The 20,524-nt window shown below is 38.4% G+C and overlaps 2 protein-coding genes across 3 annotated transcripts; both read left to right on the top strand.

Moving 5' to 3' along the window:
- The first annotated feature begins 898 nt into the window (after window positions 1-898).
- On the top strand, window positions 899-10,243 carry LOC103991565 (3-hydroxyisobutyryl-CoA hydrolase-like protein 3, mitochondrial). 2 transcript variants are annotated; one of them, XM_009411060.3, is made up of 10 exons: window positions 899-1,467; window positions 2,411-2,512; window positions 2,841-2,893; window positions 3,614-3,748; window positions 3,866-3,962; window positions 5,297-5,426; window positions 7,182-7,357; window positions 8,665-8,792; window positions 8,886-8,987; window positions 9,976-10,243. In XM_009411060.3, the coding sequence occupies exons 1-10, from the start codon at window positions 1,137-1,139 to the stop codon at window positions 10,072-10,074; spliced, it is 1,353 nt and encodes a 450-aa protein (XP_009409335.2). In that variant the 5' UTR covers window positions 899-1,136; the 3' UTR covers window positions 10,075-10,243. The 2 variants fall into 2 exon arrangements, with proteins under 2 accessions (XP_009409335.2, XP_065047928.1); XM_065191856.1 differs by lacking the exon at window positions 2,841-2,893 and having other exon boundaries at window positions 900-1,467.
- Window positions 10,244-17,863: 7,620 nt separating this feature from the next.
- On the top strand, window positions 17,864-19,591 carry LOC103991564 (F-box/kelch-repeat protein At1g80440-like). Its single transcript, XM_009411059.3, has one exon. The coding sequence runs from the start codon at window positions 18,271-18,273 to the stop codon at window positions 19,351-19,353; it is 1,083 nt and encodes a 360-aa protein (XP_009409334.2). The 5' UTR covers window positions 17,864-18,270; the 3' UTR covers window positions 19,354-19,591.
- Window positions 19,592-20,524: the final 933 nt, after the last annotated feature.

The raw sequence follows: 20,524 nt of genomic DNA, 5'->3' as shown, positions 1-20,524 counted from the left end.
AATCATTCCCAAGCGTTCTAAACGTGATATCTTGGGACCATTCTAATCCAATGACACTTGTATGCAGTTGAAACTTCTCAGTAGCAGGCAAGGAAGTGTTCATGTTTATTACTTCCACGCCGCTGTCGAAAGCGAGGAACCGATTTGGACGTTCGATCGCTGAGGAAGAGGCCATGCAATTGGGTTCAAATCGAATGCAATCGTGGTCTGATTCAAGCCTCGAGTCCTCAATGATTGGGTTCTAACCTTGCGGGTGTCGTCATCGGCACGTGAGTTGTACAAGGTAAAGTAGAATATTAGTCACGAGTCGGGATCCTATGGTGTCCTACGTACGACACGCGCACCCCTACGGTACTATCCTCTGCAAGGATCACACCATTATGCACGCATCTCAAGAAAGAGTGTACGGTCGTCGCCCCCCCCCCCCCCCCCCTCCCCTCATGGCGCGTGCGCAGTGGGAGTCCCAGGTTCGTGTGTCGTCAACCTCTTGCCGGTACGTGCGCAGTGAGATCCGGAGAACATCTCGCTCTCCGTTTATCCAACAAACAAACAAAACAAATGATATGGCGATGTAATTCTTAATGATAAAAACGACTAAGGCACATAGAATTGGACCGAGATTTTGTGGTAATATTCCCACGTCGTTAGCCATTGCTTGTGCTTTCGAAGTTTTCATTGGATGACGACGCGGTGTAGTGGTAGGAGAGAGAGAGCGTGTGGGCAAATGAGAGCGGCCCATGGACCCAATTCTAAAGGCCGCAAGTTGAGGACCATCCTAATAGCGTGTGGGCTATCATAGCGTAATCGTTCCGTTTTGTCCTGCCATAGCGTGTATTCTTGTATCACATTTGGGACCACCTTTCTTACATGTATGGATGTGTATCGTCTCCTCTTTGCGTGCTCGATGAGCAGGAGACAGCATCGCCCTTCTTTTCGTTTGCCGCATGACATGAAGGTCTTCGGTGAAAACAAAGAGGAGTCCAAAGGATGTAGCGGCGGATCGTGAGATCTCGAAGTAGGAATTGGTTGAAACATATAAGAAACTTGAAGCTAAATTGCTCTAAATATAGAGAAAACATGGGATTTGGGTATCTGCTCGAGATCGCTCATATCCCCTTTCCTTTTTGCTCTTAAACATGTTACGACTCTCTTATGCGTATCTGCTGTGTTCGGGTCGCTCCCGATCATTACGTTTTGCATCAATGCGAACCCTCCTCCCCGGTCTTCATCTCCGCCCGAAACCCTCCTCCTCGCATCTACATAACTCCGCGATCCCTTGCTCGCCCAAATCACTTTCCGGAAACCCTAACCTCACCCGCTTCGTTCGGTTGTGGTCTTTAAATTCTCGTCGCTGCGTCGCCGCCATGGCCGACTCCTCGGAGGATTTCGTCAAGGGGAGCGTCTTCCCTAATGGCGTCGCCGTCATCACTCTCAATCGCCCCAAAGCCCTCAACGCCATGAATCTCGGTATCTTTTCCTCTCTTTCTTTTTTGTCTTTGCATATTTCTTAGTTTGCAACCTTTTCTTGATATTCTTTTGTTGAATCTGCACGTGTGGTGACTTTTCATAGCCGAGACACTTTGCCGATGGATACAAGAAATGTTTTGGTGACCCTTGGCCACCGAAGCCTTCTCCACGTTCCTATATTAGATCATTTCTGGGTCGGTTAAATTTTAACCAATATCTTGAAAAAAACTTTAAAATAAAGATTGAAGTATTAATTTTTTTATATAAACTATAAATAAAAATTGAAGTACTCTGACTTATGATTTTTTATAGATCTCGATGACGGAAAAAGATTCATGGGTCGGCCCCAAATAATTGAGATTTATAATTTTATTGTTATTGTATCTTAAAAAAGACTTTACTGATTGTTTTACTCGTAAAATTACCAGGATCTTCTCTGTGAAACTCTTGGTTCACTAATAGCTTCCATTCTGCTGCTGAGCTGCTAGGTAGTCACTGATAGCATAAGTGTGAAATTTTAGCTCGTTGCTGATCTATGTATCTGCAGCAGGGTTGTCTCTGTATCTAAATCAAGGGGTTTGCTTCTCCATTTATCCCGATTTTTTCTAGTTTGGACAAAACCAACTTTTTTTCTTTGTACCTTGGGAACATTGCTTAATTTTAATTGTTTTATAGAATCTATTAAGGAATATTGGTTTCCATTTTAGGAGAATCTTGGACTCAAGATATTTGAGAATCATGGTGCTGGAGAACTTTTATGTGGTTGTCATTCCCAAAAGTGCATAATTTTCTGATCATTATTTATGAACTATTTGAGCTAAGTCTGTTTGGTATTGGTTAGACTGATTACTTGGCTTCATACTTGTATATGTTGGCACTGCAACTTTTAATCTGGTACACACTTTAGTGACATTGGTGACGCATATTTTATATGGCGATGCAGAGATGGACTTCAAATACCATACTTTACTCGATGAATGGGGAATTAACCCCAGCATCAAATGTGTTTTGGTGGAGAGCAGCTCACCACGGGCCTTTTCAGCAGGTAAGCTTCTTTCTTAGTCATGATGTTGACACAGCTCATGTTCCTCATTGTTTAGATTCCTATACTTGATTTTCCTTTGTGCTATTGCACTCCGAAGCATTGGTGTGTTTGGGGGTAAACTTCATTCCCAATGCAGAGATGGATATTAAAGGTGTTGTAGCAGAAATTTAAAGGACAAAACAACATTTATTGTGCAAAAGGTCTCTCAATGATCTATTGCACATTTTCCCCTTTATTTCTGGTGCATGATTTTCTAGCTATGTTGTCTTGCTTGTTTCTCTGGTTGGTGACTGTATATATGATAATGATGGAAGTAGTCTAAATGCAGGTGGTGATGTGAAGCAGATTACGACCAAGTACAAAATGTCAGAAATAATTGAGGTCTAGTCATTTGCATAATTCTGTGCTGAATCACGTCCTAAGGTCTATAAATGTGGTATCAGATTTTGTTAAATGCATTTTCTATGTTCGAGATTCTAGTTTGATGAATAATTATCAATCGACTGCTTTAGAGATGTCATCTGTGCTAGCTGAATTATTATCATGTGCGTTTTTCTCTTGGGTTATATGTTACTTATATTGATGACAAGTGTTTAATTACATTCTGGAAGTTAGTTGAGTTGCTAAGATCATTCCAATGTGTATCCATGTGTTTTCTGCATCTTTCAAAGCTCATATTCAACACACACATCAGCCAGTGATCTCATGAGGGGGTTACCAGATTTTTTCTTTTATGGGATCAGTCTCTTTAGATGCTTTATACACTATTAGATTCCCTGCTTAGTTTCTTAAATTTTATTTTTCAACATGTTCAATATCTCAGTCCATATGAAGATGTGTACTTCTTTCGTGGTAGACTAGATGCTTTTTTTTTGTTCAAAAGAGGATGGGGAATCCATGCATTTTATAGTCCTATTCTTTTGTAACCTTTACTGCATAATCCGAATGTATAATGTTAGCTTTATGGTAGTGAAGTTTCTTGCTTTGATCACATGCCATTTTGGTTAATTTAAATGTTTCCATTTAGTTCCTTTGTGACTGTGGTCTTTCAAATTTCGATGATTGATCTTAATTGATAGGCTAAGAGATTTTTGTTTGCAGGTCTTTATTGCAGAATATACTCTGATTTGTAAAATTTCAGAGTATAGAAAGCCTTATATATGCTTCATGGATGGTGTGACCATGGGGTTTGGAATTGGGTTGTCTGGTCATGGGCGGTATCGAATTATCACAGAGGTAACTTAACTGAGAGCTTCTGTGAAGTTGTTGACCTTCATAGTCATTTTAACTACATCATCTTTTTGAATCTTAGTTCTTTTTTTCTGTTTGATCATTTGATGGTTTGCATCCTAGAGGACTCTTCTTGCCATGCCAGAAAATGGAATTGGCTTGTTTCCAGATGTTGGCTTTGCTTATATTGCAGCAAATGGTCCAGGAAGAGGGGCGGTTGGTATGTTTCCTAAAGCCTGCATATATTTTGTAAGCAAGGAATTCAACCTTGGGTACTGGACTTGTACTGGTCTGGGCCAAATTCAGAATTGCATGTCAAAAATGTGTAGGTTCTATGTTTCATTTGGATTCATATGTAAATTATATCCAGATCATGTAGTGAATGTTGGATGCAGTCAAATGTAAGATGGCATGCTTGAAGTAAAGCTTTACATCCCACTTTAGTTAATACCCTACTTGTACAATACTCAGCTGATAAAAAGGAAAAATGATAAATATCATTTTTAATCATGAAAATATATGTTTGTGTTCCAGGTGACCATGGTTTGAGAAACAGTGATGTAAGAAAACAACCACCTTTTTGAGTAAGGTTGCAGAAATGGGTAAAAGACAAGCAACAAATGACCTTTTAGTAAACAGTGCAAATGTTGTAACTGACATTTACTCAAATATAAACACACAAGATATTCATTGTAAGCACCCTGGGGAGAACCTTTTTCAGAAAAAAGGATCTTTCTGAACATGGCTAGACTGATGTGAACTGGAGCTGAGAGTGATCGAGTCATTTCATGCCATCATGTGTGGCTGATGTGTGGCTGCACAAATTTTGGAACCAGAACATCAGCTGATTATTAGACCATTGACAATGGACTTTTTGTCACCGTGGAAGATGTTCCTTGATGCACGGGTGCTCAAATTTATTTTCTTCTGTATCATGTTCATGTTGTGCATTGATGCGAGATAATTTGTGGTATGTATATAGAACTTCAAAACAAATTGGGAGTTTAGGACAACTATAAGCTAGTTATGTTAACAAATGCCATCTATATTGAAGATATCTATCTAATCTACATTAGGCCTTTAGACATATATTTGGATTTTTGATTTTCTATGGATACAACTATCTTCTTATTATTCTGTAATATCACCATGACCATTCTTGTTTCTATGAATAATTTATTATTGATATGGTCTATTGTTATGTTTTTCATAAGTTGTATGTAATGGTTATTGATTGTTTAAATTGTACAAAATGTATCTTTATAATACTATTAATTGTTGCATCCTTGACATGGCATGCTTTACCTTTCCAAGATTTACCATGTTGGAACTTTTGTCTGTGATCCTGCTTTTCATCAATATTAGTAATATTCTTATGATTTATGAACCATCACGTTGTTTTCTTTTAAGATAAATTATTAGAATATTACATGCATGATCCTTATTCAGAGTAATTCAAAGTCTATCCTGGAACCAATCATTCATGTATGTTCTGATATTTTTAGGGTGCCTTTTGGCATTGTTTTCTTTCTTTATCCACTATCTTGTGTTCAGGTGCTTATCTTGGAATGACTGGGAAAAGAATTTCATCACCTGCTGATGCATTATATATGGGTCTTGGAACACATTATGTGCCATCTGGAAGTTTGGCCATGTTGAAGGAAGCTCTTTTAAATGTTAACTTGTATGTTATTTAATATTTATTAGTTTGTTTTATTGGAAAAACTAGCAATTATTCCATGTTACATTTCTTGACTAATGTGAGATGATAAAAAAGCTCAGAGGCATTGCTTTTCATGAAATTCACTTTTTCAAATTTGTTTTATCATCACAACAAACCAAAATAACTTCAAATTTTGGCATGTTTTGTTTTCCTTTTCAATTTAGATTTTATAAACTCCAAGCCACTATTGTTATTTTTTACTTAGGTCCTATATAATAATATATTTTACATGCATTTGTTAAAATACACCATGTTTCCTTCAAAATATTGACCTGCACATTTTTGGCATAGGATTTATTTTTGTTTTATGACATTCGGATGTTTTATTTTGTATCTTGATATGGAGCATAGAGAAATCACTGCCAGCTGTTAATCTGCACTTGATTTATCCAACAGTATCTTTATTTAACATGAAATACGTTAGTACACCTCTGTTATATGATTTCTCTATCTGACATATTACTGTGATGTTTGGTCTTTTCAAGATACCCATAAACTGTCAAGAAGTTTTTGCAATTTCCCTCAAGGGATGTGGATGTTGAATATGGAGCTGGTGAGGCTGAGGCATTACTGAGACTCTGAGAGTACATATTATCTTAAAAATTTGCTGTCCTACATATATTTAAGATTCATGGCACAAGCACATGCTAGCCTGCATTTAGCATGGTATATATTGTGCTCAACTTGCAACAGTATTGTGCCAACAGTTCTAAGCTGGTGGCGATTAAAAGAAAAAATAAAGGCTAAATTTCAGGTAGATGTTCAAATAATACCATTTTTAAGACAGTAAAAATATCCAGTCACTATCTTTTGTGCTGGGAGATCTCTTTTCTCTGGTCATTGATGGCAGTCTAAGAACATCTTTGTGTTCTCGGATTGGTTGGAGGCTAATGCATCAGGACAATATATAGTGATTTATGGACTAGACATGCTGGTTTGGTTGGTTAGACTCTGTTTACAGTAGTGTTGTCAAGGGCAAGCCAGACTTCGGCACTTTGCGTGGTGTAGTGTGGCCAACTTTTCTCCAATGCGCTGAGATGAGATGACTTCACTGAGTTGCACTTCTTCTCTGCTAAAGTGGTGGGTGATAGGTGACTCAGTTCATCAATTGAAAGAGGAAAGGAAAAAAGAAAGAAGAAAGATAGAGGATGAGAGAAGATCGAGCTTAGGACTCAGGTTAGGGGAGTGCATCCCAATGAATATGGTTGTGTTTCTTCATTATCTGATTTCTGGATATAAGATATAATTGGTCATATGACAAGATGAACTGAGGTAAGGTGAGGTAAAACTTCCAGATGACCATGTCACACTGCCAGATAGATAATGTGATTGGTTCTAGTAAGATTATGCGGTAGGCCATGCACTTCTCGTTTAATAAATATGAGATTACCAACTGGTGATCTCAGGATTTCGGAACATATGAAATCATAGATTTACATTATTCTAGATCAATGGCTAGTTCATTTTCTTTTTAAAGTTGACCATCAAAATTCAAATTGTGGGAATCATGTCATTTCAAGAGAAATCATGTAACTTAAGTAAAAAGATATTTTCAGGTGTGTGGGTGTAGAAGCTGTATTATTATTGTCATTATTTTGCTGTTGTGTTTTTCTACAACATTCCTTTTAAGCAGGCATTCATTTATGATTTCCTATGTTAGAACAACAGAGGATGGAGAAGACATTAGGAATTTAACTTTAATGTTTTTGTATGCAGCTCTGATGACCCTGACAAAGATATCCAGGCACTGTTGGCTGGTCATAAAAAGGAACCAGAATCAGAGGCTCAACTGAAAATGCTTTTGCCGCAGATTATTTCTTGTTTTGCAAATAAATCCATCTCTGAGACAATAGAAGAGTTAAAAAGGCACCAAGCTAGTTCTGACTCTGTGGGTATGCTCTAATTTAAAAAGATGAATATAATGTGTGAGCCTGAAGCTTTTCTCAACTGCAACATTTCTTGTAATGTTCAGTTATTAACTTCCAAATTTTGAACTAATAGCAACAATATAGTAACTTAACACTGGTTGCATTACTGTGTTTATTATACCTCTTGAACTCTCACCTGGGCATCTGGATTCCACCTGCTCGTTATACTCGGTCCATTTGGAAATTTGCAAACATGTGTGTATTGATTGATCTTATGCTTCAATGTATGAAGTGCCTTAAATGATCAAAAGTGAAAACTGAAGCTAATTAAGATTCTGAATCTTTTGTTCATATAGTTTTTAGTTTTTCATTCAGTACACAATAAGTATTCATATATCTCAACATGTCCACAAATTTTAACCACTGATTCTTATAGTTCTCCTTCTTCTCCTTTATTCTTTTGGTGTCACATTTAGGGAGGTGGCCTACAAGAATTTTGTTTTGCATCTGGTATCTGTTCCCTGTTTTCGTTTTCTTGTACGGTATTTATAAGACGCATTTAGAAGAATCATGAAGCGAATTTCATTAGGGTTAAAGCAAGTCAATTGGTTTCGAATGAAGAAAATAATGCTGCTGTACATTTTATTTGAATATGATTTTGTGGAAAATAGGACTCAGGTTAATCTCCATGGAATTGATACATGAAGCAACTGTCGATCTAAAGAAAGAAAAGAGAAACTATGAGGAAGGAATCGAGAGACAAAGAGGCAATATCTGGAGTCATCTGTAGGGTTTTGGCCCTAACACCAATCACACCTCATGCACAGATGATGGACTCACATCATTGACACGAGAGGGGAGATGATTCTTTTTTTGTTTCCGAGAAAGGAAGAAGAAAAGTTCTTTGGTTACATATCTTACAAACTTCAAAACCATCATCAGTCACATCAGGAGAGTTCGCTAATGAATTCTCACTTTAAAATACTAAATAAAGGGACATCGAGAATTTTCAAAACATGATTCTCTGGAGCTTAAGGATTCTTTCCAAGCCTACAATAAGACTCACAAATAAGAGTTCTTGAAGGTGACTTCATTTTCGATCAGCTTAATGCAGTCCTACATCATCTTTATTGTACAGTTATGCAAGAATCATTTGTAGAAACCTTCATGGTTGTGGCTTTTGGAAGTTTTTCTGGAACTTTCATTTGTCTCTTTATTGAATTCTCATCCTGGATTCTTAGAATGTTCTATTGACCCACGGTAAGAAGATTGATTTAGATTAAATGGAGAAATTTGCTATTCTAGTTACTTATTTTCTCTTTCAATCACAGTGGCAAGCTGGGCTAGCGATGCGCTTTCAGGCCTTGGTACAGGTGCTCCCTTTTCTCTTTGTGTAACTCAGAAGCACTTCTCCCAAGTTGCACTTGCACATGGAAGTGTGGATAACCATTTAGCAAAAGTAAGACCCTTGAGAAAACTTTGTATTTGTCTATGTTACAGGTCATTTATGCAAATGTTAATTTCATAGTTATAACTGTTCTTTCAAATCCAGCTAAGTGGCGTAATGAAGACTGAATTTCGAATTGCTTTGAGATTTTCAATCCGGAATGATTTTGCTGAAGGTGTACGGGCAGTCTTGGTGGACAGAGACCAGGTAGCTCAGATAGTTTGAGATACGTTTATCATTTAAGAAAATACTAGGAGCATGATTCTTGGTACTATGGAAATTTTGTTCAATTTAGTTGGTTTCTTTGTAGAACTGGTTAGAAATTTCATAGCCTACTGTTATTCTGCAGCATATACATATTGTTCATTTTTAGGAGAAATAAATTATAGTCGATCAAGTAAAGCTATAAAAAGATGCTAAATGATACAGCAACTCATAATAGATGCCAAATGGTGATAGTTGGCCCTTCATAGTTTCCAAGTAATGTTCAGGAATTATACCATATGATCCTCAGAGTAAGGTACATCCTGTCATAATTCAATGGCCATACATGATCATCACGTGGAACTTATTTTGCTGTACATGATCCTGAGAATTTATGAACTTCTTTTGCTAGTTGTAATGAAGATATGTTTGTCTAAGTCTACCTTGTACTGCTTGCAGAAAGTCATAAATGTCATGCCACAATTCCAACCATGTAGTGTAGATCTTTTCCTTCCATCAAGCTCTATGTATAGTAATATCATCAGGCAAACTAAAATCAGTTGAATGTATTTTCTTATCGTTTCTAATAAATTTTTTAGTTCTCCCACTCCCTGTTTTGATAGTAGAAAACCTATAGGACTCTGTTGAACATGTTTATATCATCTTAGTTTTGCCTAAATTTATAGTATCTATCTTGTCTAACTAGGACATCTTGTCATTTATAGTTTGAACATTTATTTTCCAATCCTTTTTGGAAACTTGATGCATTCACGTGGACATTCTCATATTAGTACCTCCAACTTTGTTTGATATTTAATCGCTTGTTGTTGACAGGCATGCATTGGCAGTCAAATATTATCATGTTTTTCTCAATCATGTGCTATTTATTTGATGAACTTATCCATGTTTTTGATGCTTTCCTTTTTGTGATTCTGTTTCTTGGTAATTAAGACTACCCTTTTTTATGTGAATATGGACGCTGTACATGCAGAATCCAAAGTGGAGACCGTCCAACTTGGCGGACGTTGACATAGCTGAAGTGGAATCGGTTTTTGATCCCTTGCCTCATGAAAATGAACTAAATGTATGATAATTTGCAGAATTGGGAGCATAAAGAAACCAAGGGCAACTTTCTTCTTTAAACTTCCTTATTAGCAAATTAGTGGAAAAGGAAGGAAACGAACGATGAGCATAATTTAAATGTAATCCTTAATGCTGTTTGTTATCTTATATCGGAGATCACCGTTATCCTCCGGGTAGATTACGAATTGTGGTAATGCCTTACGAACTAATTCCCTGGTCGGTGTTCTACCAGACCCTCTGTCGTACAGCTGAAGGATGTGGCACTTGGTGGAAACTCCGGAAAAGCTGGTCGATGAGAAGCACAACTGTTCCCATGTACTATGGCCTAATTGCAAGGTAAGTGGAAGTAGCACGTCGTTTCGTTGTTGCCGTCTCTTGGTAAGAATAATTGCAGAAACTTATTATTATTCAGACTTTCCTCCATCTTATCAATAATTCTTTAATTATTGATAATTTTTTAAAAAATAATAAAATATTATTCGTCTTAATATTATTGATTTTATTTTATGTTTTTTTATAATCTCTTATTTTATTCTAGTGTCGTCCTAAGAGGAGAAAAAAAAAAGGATGACGAGAAGAAGGGTAAAGAATATATTTATGTTTGTTTATAAATAAAGAATATATCTAAACAGACCAATGTACAAGAGAATAATATATAATTTGACCATGCTTTGGGACTTGTTTTTAAATTAAATGAAGCTACATTGACATTATAGAAGGAAACACGTTATCGGGAACTTAAAAGAGGTGTGTTTTCTTTGGTAAAGTTACTAAAAGGATCGTTTTATTATTCTTCACAAGTAGTTATAAAATATCCTAATAGGGAATCTGATATCAACTTACACATGGTTGGCACATAAGAACCAAATCACCCTCTCAGTAGGTCTAAAATACAGAAACACAAGTTTCTTTCCCATTTATTATGACTAAGAAGATAATTACAAACATCTTTCTCCTTTATGGCTAAGAAGGAAATCCTAAATTTTCTTGGCATCGGTCTAAAAATATATTCCGAATAAGGTGAGGTGATCTTTTTTTTTTTTTGAATGATCCGAGCTTACTTTTAGGGACATCAAATCACTAACTTAAGCGTCGGAGGAATGGATTGGGAACCCTCTCTCGATCTCGATCTTCTTGTAGGCAACACCTTAGAGTCACTCAAGAACCACCTTGGACACTACCGTGCCTCCGAGTTTGGACTACGTTGGGTTGATTAAGATGTCGATAATATTTTCCTATAACATTGGCGCTAGAAGGAGGGCATGATGTTATACGAACGTCCACTCACAAATCCTCTCAACTAACACTTCCACAAAAAGGCCCTGCCTCCAACCTATAGTACATTCATTCAAGGGGGAACAACAATCCTCTTTCCCACAAGTGGATGTGTCCACTTTGATACAAATGCTAATGAGATATCAGCACATGCTTAATGGGCCTAACTTCTCACCCTTAGGGATGAGTTTAAGCTACCTATTAGTCCCCATCGATGTGTTTCAAAGCCTCATTGCAAACTGATCCTTACTTTCACTATGCTTACGAACGTGTTTTCAAGTTAACATATTTTTTATATTGGTTTTCATCTAACAATAACTTTTAAACCAATAAATTTTTACGTAAGCACTAATTCATACCGCCTCATAGAGTTAAAGATTCTAAAATTAATTTTTTGATACATGATCTTAAACTATTTTAAATGTAGCCAAGCGAAACCATTATTGACATGTACACCCATTTTGCGGATATCGTCAATAGTTTAAAAGCCCTTGGTAAATATTTTTTGAATCTTAAACTTTTTAATAAAGTTTTATGTTCACTTTCTAAAAATTGGCATTCGAAAGTAATTACAATACAATAGGCAAAGGACCTAAATAACTTTTCACTTCAAGAACTTATTGGGTCTTTGATGACATATGAAATAAAATACAAGGTACATGATGAACATGAGAATAACTTTTCAAAGAACAGGAAGGATTTGACACTTGAACAAAAAAAACTACTCGAGCGAAAGCACATGTGATAATGACTTTGAACTCATCACAAGCAAATTTAAAAAGTTCATAAAATAAAAATAAAAAAAATAAAAATAAAAATAAACTTAAAAAGAAAAAGAAAACACTCAAGACCGACTTGAGACGATTTGAGTGTATCCGAAGACGAGGAGCAAATCGATGAAGACAAAGTGGCGAACTTCGATTTGATGGCTCTCGATAGTGAAGTAAACAACTCAAATAAATCTTCTTTATCTTACGATGAATTATTCAATGCCTTTAATGATTTATTTGATAATTTTAAATTAAAATAAAAGAATTTGATACTTAGAACGAAACGAAAGAAGACAACTCGAGCGAAAGCTCAAGTGATATATGACTTTGAACTCCGCACAACAAATTTAAAAAGTTCATAAAACAAGAATAAAAAAATAAAAATAAACTTAAAAAGAAGAAACTATCAAAGAAGAAGAAAGCACTCAAGGTGACTTGGGACGATTTAAACAACTCAAACGAATCTTCTTTATCTTACGATGAATTATTCAATGCCTTTAATGATTTGTTTGATAATTTTAAATTAGTTAGTAAAAAGTATAAATTGTTAAAAAAGAAGCATGTTTCTATTGCTAATGAATTTAAAAAATTAAAAAATAAGTATGATAATTGTATGTTAACTTATTGCACTAAACGTGAAGAGTTAGACTTAGTTAAGAATGAAAATATATTATTAAAATAAATGTTAGAAAATTTTAAAATTAGTAAAAAATCTTTAAACATGATTCTTGCTGATAAGAATCATGTTCATAGAAAAAAAAGAATTGGCTTTGTAACACTCAACAAAAGCCAACCACTTTTGTTAAAGAACCTACATTACATGTTTCTATTAAAAACAAATATAATTTTTGTGGTAGACATGATCATTTTGTATATAAATGTCCATTCAAAAAGTATGGCTCACATAAATTGGTTTGAGTTCCTAAAGGAATCATGAATAACTTATTGCCAAAAGTTAAGAACGATAGATTAAAACATGAGAGACCCAAAGTTAAATAGATACCTATAGTAAACATACATTTCTTGTAAACAACTCTACAATTGAAAGCTAAGAGCAAAAATCTTGATAGTGGATGCTCAAAGCTTATGACTGGAGGTACAAAACACTTCATAAAGCTCACTAGCCAAAATAATAAATGAAAGATCACTAGAATTAGAACTATTGGTAATAAAATGATGATTTGAAGTAATGACGATTTGAAATCATGCTTGATGATTTAATTATTCATGATGATTTGAAGTAATGATGAGTTTTATGATTTATGGTTTATTGATTTTGATAATTTCTATGATAAATCTTGTTTTTTGGATTTAAACATGATGCATGGTTTTGATATAAAAAACATGCTCTAAAAAGCGAATGCATTTTCAAAATTTTTCTATCTCTATCTTATCGATTTTTTAATAAGAAATTGATAAATTTATTTATGTCATTTTGAATTTCTTAAAAGTGATTTTGATGATTTGATGATTTAAATTTGAATGAGTTTTATCTATATCAAATTCTTGATTTCTTGAAATTTGATACTTCATATTTTTTTTATGAATCAAGATCCTTATTCTCCTATTTTTCCTTTTGTTAAAGAGAATATTTATGAATCATAATTTTTTTTATTTTTTAAAATTGATGACTTAAGAATTCCTTTAAAGATTACTTAATATTTGATCTCTTAAGTTTTTTTTTCTATTTACAAAAAAAAGAGACTTGTCAAAATGAATTATGACTTGATCCTTCATGATCTTTGATATTGATATCTTTATTTTTATATATACAATTCTTTGAAAATTGAGGTAAAGGAAAAATATTTACAATATTACATTATTCCCTTCCTTTTGACAATGACAAAGGGGGAGAAAGATTGCTAGCTTGCACATTGCAAAAAAAGAAAAACATGCTAGCTTGTACTTCTCCAAAGAGAAAAAGAATTTGTTAGCTTGCACATGGCAAAGAAAAGCAAACATGCTAAACTTGCACATCTCTAAAACTTGTTAACTTATATGTTCTAAAATGATGTAAAACTTGCTATCTTACTGGCTTGCATAATTAAAAATTTGTCAATTATACTTTTCTCCTTTTTGTTAATGACAAAAGGGGAGATGGTATAATGATGTTACGATGCACTTTAATGTTTTGAAGTTATGATTATGCATGTAATACTCATGATTTTATTATGATGATATATATATATGATGTATTGCATATGATGTGAATCATAATTAAAATTGCTTTGACTTAGAATTCAATTTGAATTGCTTTGACTTAGAATTTAATTTGAATTCAATGATCATTTCAATATGACATATTGATAGAGAAAGTTTAGTTTAAACTCAGTCATCAATTGATTATGATTATAAAAAAAAGGGGAGATTGTTGAATCTCAAATTTTGATGATGAAATCAATTAATGAGTTTACAATCTAATCTATGTTTTAAGTGACGCGGGACTAACTTCGATCAAAAAAGATAAATCGATTAAATCAGGAGGAATCAAACGTTGGGTCGAAGTGGAACATGTCAGAAGATTAGATGTCGGGTCGGATGATCGGTCGATGTATCGGTAGAAGGCTTCATGTCGTGAGTTCGGGTATTGAGTCAAAGGATCAGACATTACGCCAAAGAGATCAAAAGTTGCGGGAGTCAACATGCCAATTGGACAATACGCCGAAGGACATGACGATGCGCCAAAGGATCAGACGAAGCTTCGAATGAACCATTGACATGCCAGAAAATATAGGATTCATGCTTATAATCATGTGTCTAGATCGAGTTAGTTTATGACTAATTAAGTCAATTTTGGGATGAAACAATGCTAACTTAATTAGGGGCCAATTAGGCCTGAATCAGGGCTAAATTGGGCTTGTTGTTTGGCCCATTCAGTGACCTGTAGTAGGGTCTAACGGTGGTACCGCCAGATCGAGTGTTGGTGTCGCCCAGACATAGTCTCCCAAACTATGTCAAGTGTTGGTATCGCTAGTCTAGGCGGTGGTATCGCCCAGACACAATCTCTCAAACTGTTAGGTGATAGTATCGCTTGACCGGATGATGGAATCGCCCAATGTTAATGTTGTAGGTGGTAGTACTGCCCAACACAAGTTGTGGTACCACTAGGACCTGGGAAACTCGGGACGAGACCTTTTTTGGCTCTATTTTTAAAGTCATTTGAGGTCTATAAATACCCCAGATATTTCTGCTTGGCTAAGCACAAAATTGAGCTGAAATGGGGGAAAGAATACTTCAGAAAAATTGAAAACTCTCTTAGAATTTAGAGTCCCTTCCTCCTAGAATTAGAAGTTTTCTAAGGGAGGAGTAAGGTCTAAAAGAGGTGTAAATGTTCTTATTGAATCTCGGATTTTGATGATGAAATAAATTGATAGTGTTTATCTGATCTGCATTTGAGTGATGTAGGAAGCTTCGATCAAGGAGAGACAATTAAGGTAGGAAGAATCTTGTTGGGTCAGAATGGAATATGTTAGAAGATTGGACATCAAGCTGGAGGATCGATCGACGTATCGACAGAAGGCTTCGGGCCATGAGTTCGGGCATCGGGCCAAGAAGAGCGAAAATTACGCCAAGTAAATCAGAGTTACGGAGGTCAATGACCGATTGGGCAATATGCCGCAAGAGATGATGATGCACCGAAGAATAAGATAAGGCATCGATAAACCAATGACATGCCAGACAATATTTGATTAGCTTTATAATAATTATCTAGATCGAAGTTTTTAAGCGTAATTGGGTTGGAATTGAGTCAACTCAATTAGGGGTCAATTGGTCTCAAGTTTGGGTTGTGTTGGGCCAAGTGAAAGACCTAAATAATGACCCAATAGGTAGAACCGTCGGTTGCACAGTCTCCGAGATTATGTCAAGCGGTGGTACCGCTAGACTAGGCGGTTGTACCACCTAGTGGCAAGATATCAAACGATGGTACCGTCAGATTGGGCGGTTGTACCGTCTAGTGTTAGTGCTATAGGTGGTGGTATCGCTAGTATCCCGAAAATCAGGGATGAGATATTTTTAGACTCCAAGTTTGAATCCACTTAAGGCCTATAAATATCTCTCTCATCCCTGATTAATATACACAAGAATCGAGAGGAAAAAGTAGAAAAATACTATTGTAATCTTGTGAGAACTCCTCTCAAACTCTAAGTGTTAATGTGGTTTAAAAGATGAGTAAGAGAGGGTATAAATGTTCTCTCCTGAACTTGTCAAAAGGAGAATCGAGCATAAAAAGGTAGTTGATCTTCACTCATTAAAAGAAGATCGGTAGTGGAAGCTGGTGGCTTTGAGTAAAGAGGAATCGAGAGTGGATGTAGGTCACGACAACCGAATCACTATAAATCAGTGTGCATTTATATTATTATAATTTACTTACTTTGTAATTGCTTTACTTCCTCTTTACTTTTATGTCATTATGCTTACGAACAAGTATTCAATTTCAAGTTATCTTTCGAGATTAGTTTTTATCGTATGAAAATTTTAAACTGATATTTTTATCCACTGTACTAACTTATCTCATCCTCTTAGTGTCGACTCGATCCTAATAGTTCTCTCCTAAGCATGTGAAAATAAAAAATAATTGTAAGGGTAATTGACCTTCGTCTATTGAAAGAAGATCGGTAATGGAAGCCAGTTACCTCGAGTGAAGAGGAATTGTGAGTGGATGTAGGTCACAATGACTGAGCCACTATAAATTTAGTTTGCATTTACTTTATGCTTTTCATTTTCATTGCAAACTGATTCCTTACTTTCACTATGTTTACCAACGTGTTTTCAAGTTAATATCTTTCCGATATCAATTTTCATTGATGAATTTCTAAATCGATGAATTTTTATGTAAGCATTAATTCACTCCCACCCTTAGTGCCGACTTGGTCTTAACATTCAGGATTAGACAAATGATAGAGAATATAATATCAACTAACATGTGATTGTCAGTAGGATCCAAATCACCCTCTCCCAACTTTCTAATGGATAAGATCCAAAGTAGTTTAAACATAAACTTTGTTCTCATTCATTTTGATGAGGAAGATATTTATAAACTTATTCTTATTCTTTACGACAAAGAAGAAAATCTCAAACTTTTTTTTCTTCTTTCAAGAGATAAAAATATATTTCGAACTTAGGGGGCTCTTTTTTTCGAAAGACTCAAGCCCGCTTTCAGGGACCTCGGATCACTAACTTGAACATCGGAGGGATCAAATAAAAAACTCTTTTCTAATATTGATCTTCTTGCAAGCGATATCTTGGAGTCACTTGAGAACTACCTGAGTTACTCAAGAACTGGAGCCACTCAAGTATCATCACATATCTAGATCTCAATTGTTATTCACATATCTAGAACCGGAGCCACTCAAGTATCATCACATATCTTCTGAAATGTCCTCTCCATTTCATATCTTTCCTTTGAAACGTAAGTTGAGGACGTGTGCTTCCTCGCTACTATTGAGAAAATTATCAAGATCTTAGTTCTTGTCATGGAGAGAAGAGACGCTAAACCACATCCACGTTTGATTTTAATTGACAGGCACGTTGAGACGATCTCGAAACTGGACAAACATTAGACGCCATTATATATATCACCTCCAATCAAACATGACATGGCTCCTGCTTTATCCGCAGCGTCAGACCCTCTCATCCCCGAACGCTCCTTCCAGTATTTGAATTACTCGCTCAGAGAGTGCAACGAATCCGCTGTTAGCGTCCGCAAATCATATCCAGACACCACTTCTAGATGTCTTGGTCTACCGACCAACGCAGACGGGCCCCACCAAGCGGGCACCACATTTCACGTCGCCATACTCTGGCTTTAACACTTGGGGGCCCACCTTGGCGTATGATTTCTTGCATCCGATAAGGTCCAACGTACTGTGTGCTTTTCCCGGCGACCCGCGAAAAGGAATCAACGGCCGTGCTGTCGCCCCCAGTCTTCACTTCTTATCCGTGGACTGCCGTAGTCTCCTCCCCTTCCTAAACCTTTCCACCGTTCCAACTCGATCATGGCAATTCTACCATTCCCAACTGCTGTCCACAATCACACAGCTATTTAAGAGTTCCCTCCGCTGCTCACACCACGGCTCACTCTAAACCCACACAGCATTTTCTTCTTGACCAGTAGCGCTCATCTTTTACTTCCCACTTAGAACGAATAGTCACCGGTGATGGATGAACTGATACCCGGGCTCCCGAACGACATAGCGCAGGAGTGTCTCATCCGCGTCCCCTACGACGGCTTCCCTACGGTCCGCTCCGTCTGCCGCCGCTGGAAGCAAGAGCTCCAATCCTCCCAATTCCACAGCCTCAGGAAGACCGCTGGTCTCACCAGACCGGTCATCGCCCTCGCCCAGGCCGAGCCGGCACTTGCCCCTACTGCAGGCCCAGCCAAGAAGTACACTGCCTCCGCCTCCCCCTCGTACCGCCTCGTCCTCTTCGAGCCCGTGACCGGCGCATGGAGCTGCCCGCCGCCTATTCCCGGCCTCCTCCGTGGCCTGCCCCTTTTCTGCCATCTGGCGGCCGTCGGCCGGGAGCTGGTGGTGATCGGCGGGTGCGACCCGGAGACGTGGGCCGCCTCTGACGAGGTCCACATCTATGACTTCGAGGCCGGCGTGTGGCGTCGCGGGGCCCGGATGCCCGGCCCCCGGCGGTCCTTCTTCGCGTGCGCTGCGTCGGAGGAGCTCCGTGCCGTCTTCGTCGCCGGGGGTCACGACGAGGAGAAGAACGCGCTGCGGTCGGCGTTGGCGTACGACGTGGTGGCCAACGCGTGGGCCCCACTGCCGGACATGGCGCAGGAGCGGGACGAGTGCCGGGGAGCCTTCCTGCGGGGCGCCTTCCACGTCGTCGGGGGATACCCGACGGAGGCGCAGGGCCGGTTCTCGCGGAGCGCGGAGGCGTTCGACGTCGCCTCCAGGCGGTGGGGCCCCGTGGAGGGGGACAAGCTGGAGGTCGGCACGTGCCCGCGGGCGTGCGTGGCGGGTGGCGACGGGCGGCTCTACATGTGCGGGCCGGGAGGGGACGTAGCGGCGCTTTCGGACGACGGGAGCGGCGCGTGGCGGGCGGTGGCGGAAGCGCCGGAGACCGCGAGGGTGGCGCCGCTCCTGGTGGCCTGGGAGCGGAGCCTGATGCTGATCGGCTCGGAGAAGCGCGGTGGGGGTCACGTGGGGTACGTCGGGGAGGTGGGGGCGGGAAAGGGGGCGACGACGTGGAAGAGGGTGGCGACGCCGGAAGAGTTTTCGGGCCACGTGTAGGCGGGCTGCTCCATGGAGATATGAAAACTCGTAATTTTAACATAAGCTTTTCCCAAGTGGATTATGATGTACAGCTGCTACCAGATTCAATGGACATCTGCTATCAACTAGAAGTAGCGGAAACGGTGCTTATGGCTTATGTGATGGCGGCTCATCGATCCCAGTCTTGATTCACTTGCTTGAATTGAAGTAAGGGATATTGAATAATGAGGCCACAAGACTTGTTCTTTGGAAGAGAGGACACGAGTGAGACTTGTAAGTACACAGTGACCGTCTGTCTCTGGAATGACATACGGAAGGTGGAAAACATCGCCGGAGTATTTTTGTACGCCATTGCCTCAGCTCACTGTTGCACTGCCACGTATCATCTGCTCAAAGAGAGAGACCATAGATGGCCTCTTTCGAATTGTTGTTAATGTCATCCTCTCTTCCAGCATCCAGTCAGAGAACAACAACAAAACAATTCTAATCTCGCCTTTGTTTAAGGATCGCTCACCTGATGGCTTGGCCGGCCCATTGGATCGGTTGCCGTGGCTTCGAAGGATGGTTTCAGTGGCCCTAATTCTTGTACCTGTTGGGACCATTCGACTCCTTTCGGCCGGTCATATGATGACTAGTTGTTATCCATCGAGACAGGCTTCGTTCGGGTCACGCAACAAGCTGTAGAGTACGCAGAGCTCCTCGGTCCATAAATCTGCTGTCCTTAGAACTGAAGTGAATCCGATAGATTTTAGCTGCGCACTCATTCTACCGTTGCTTCTGTAGGAAGAAATGTAGGCAATGTCAAACTTGTCTTTCTAATTTATTAACAGCGGACCTTGTCGCTTCGGGACAACTGCTACTTATCGACGCAGACATTGCCGTGTGGAGAATCATGGGATAAATAAAAAACGTAGATGTGGCGTTGACATTTGGCTTGCTGTCGTGGCCACCAAGGAAAGGTTGGACCCCAGACAGGATCCTCAACCATCGTTCCATGGTTTGACATTGTGATCCTCATACTAATAATGCTCCTTGTTTTCCCATTGGTTTCCACAATCTACTGGAAATAGGCTCATGTTTTTTTCAAAGAAAAAGAAATTTAGAAACGATGCTTTGGTCCTCAGTTACGAGGGAGAATGGTTGTGACTGTTTCAGCCTCACCATCGCATGTTCTATTACGGGCATCATT

Source organism: Musa acuminata, chromosome BXJ1-7 (genome assembly GCF_036884655.1).
Source record: "Musa acuminata AAA Group cultivar baxijiao chromosome BXJ1-7, Cavendish_Baxijiao_AAA, whole genome shotgun sequence".
Lineage (NCBI taxonomy): Eukaryota > Viridiplantae > Streptophyta > Magnoliopsida > Zingiberales > Musaceae > Musa > Musa acuminata.
Note: the sequence above shows the minus strand (reverse complement) of the source record. Positions and strands in the feature narration are given on the sequence as shown.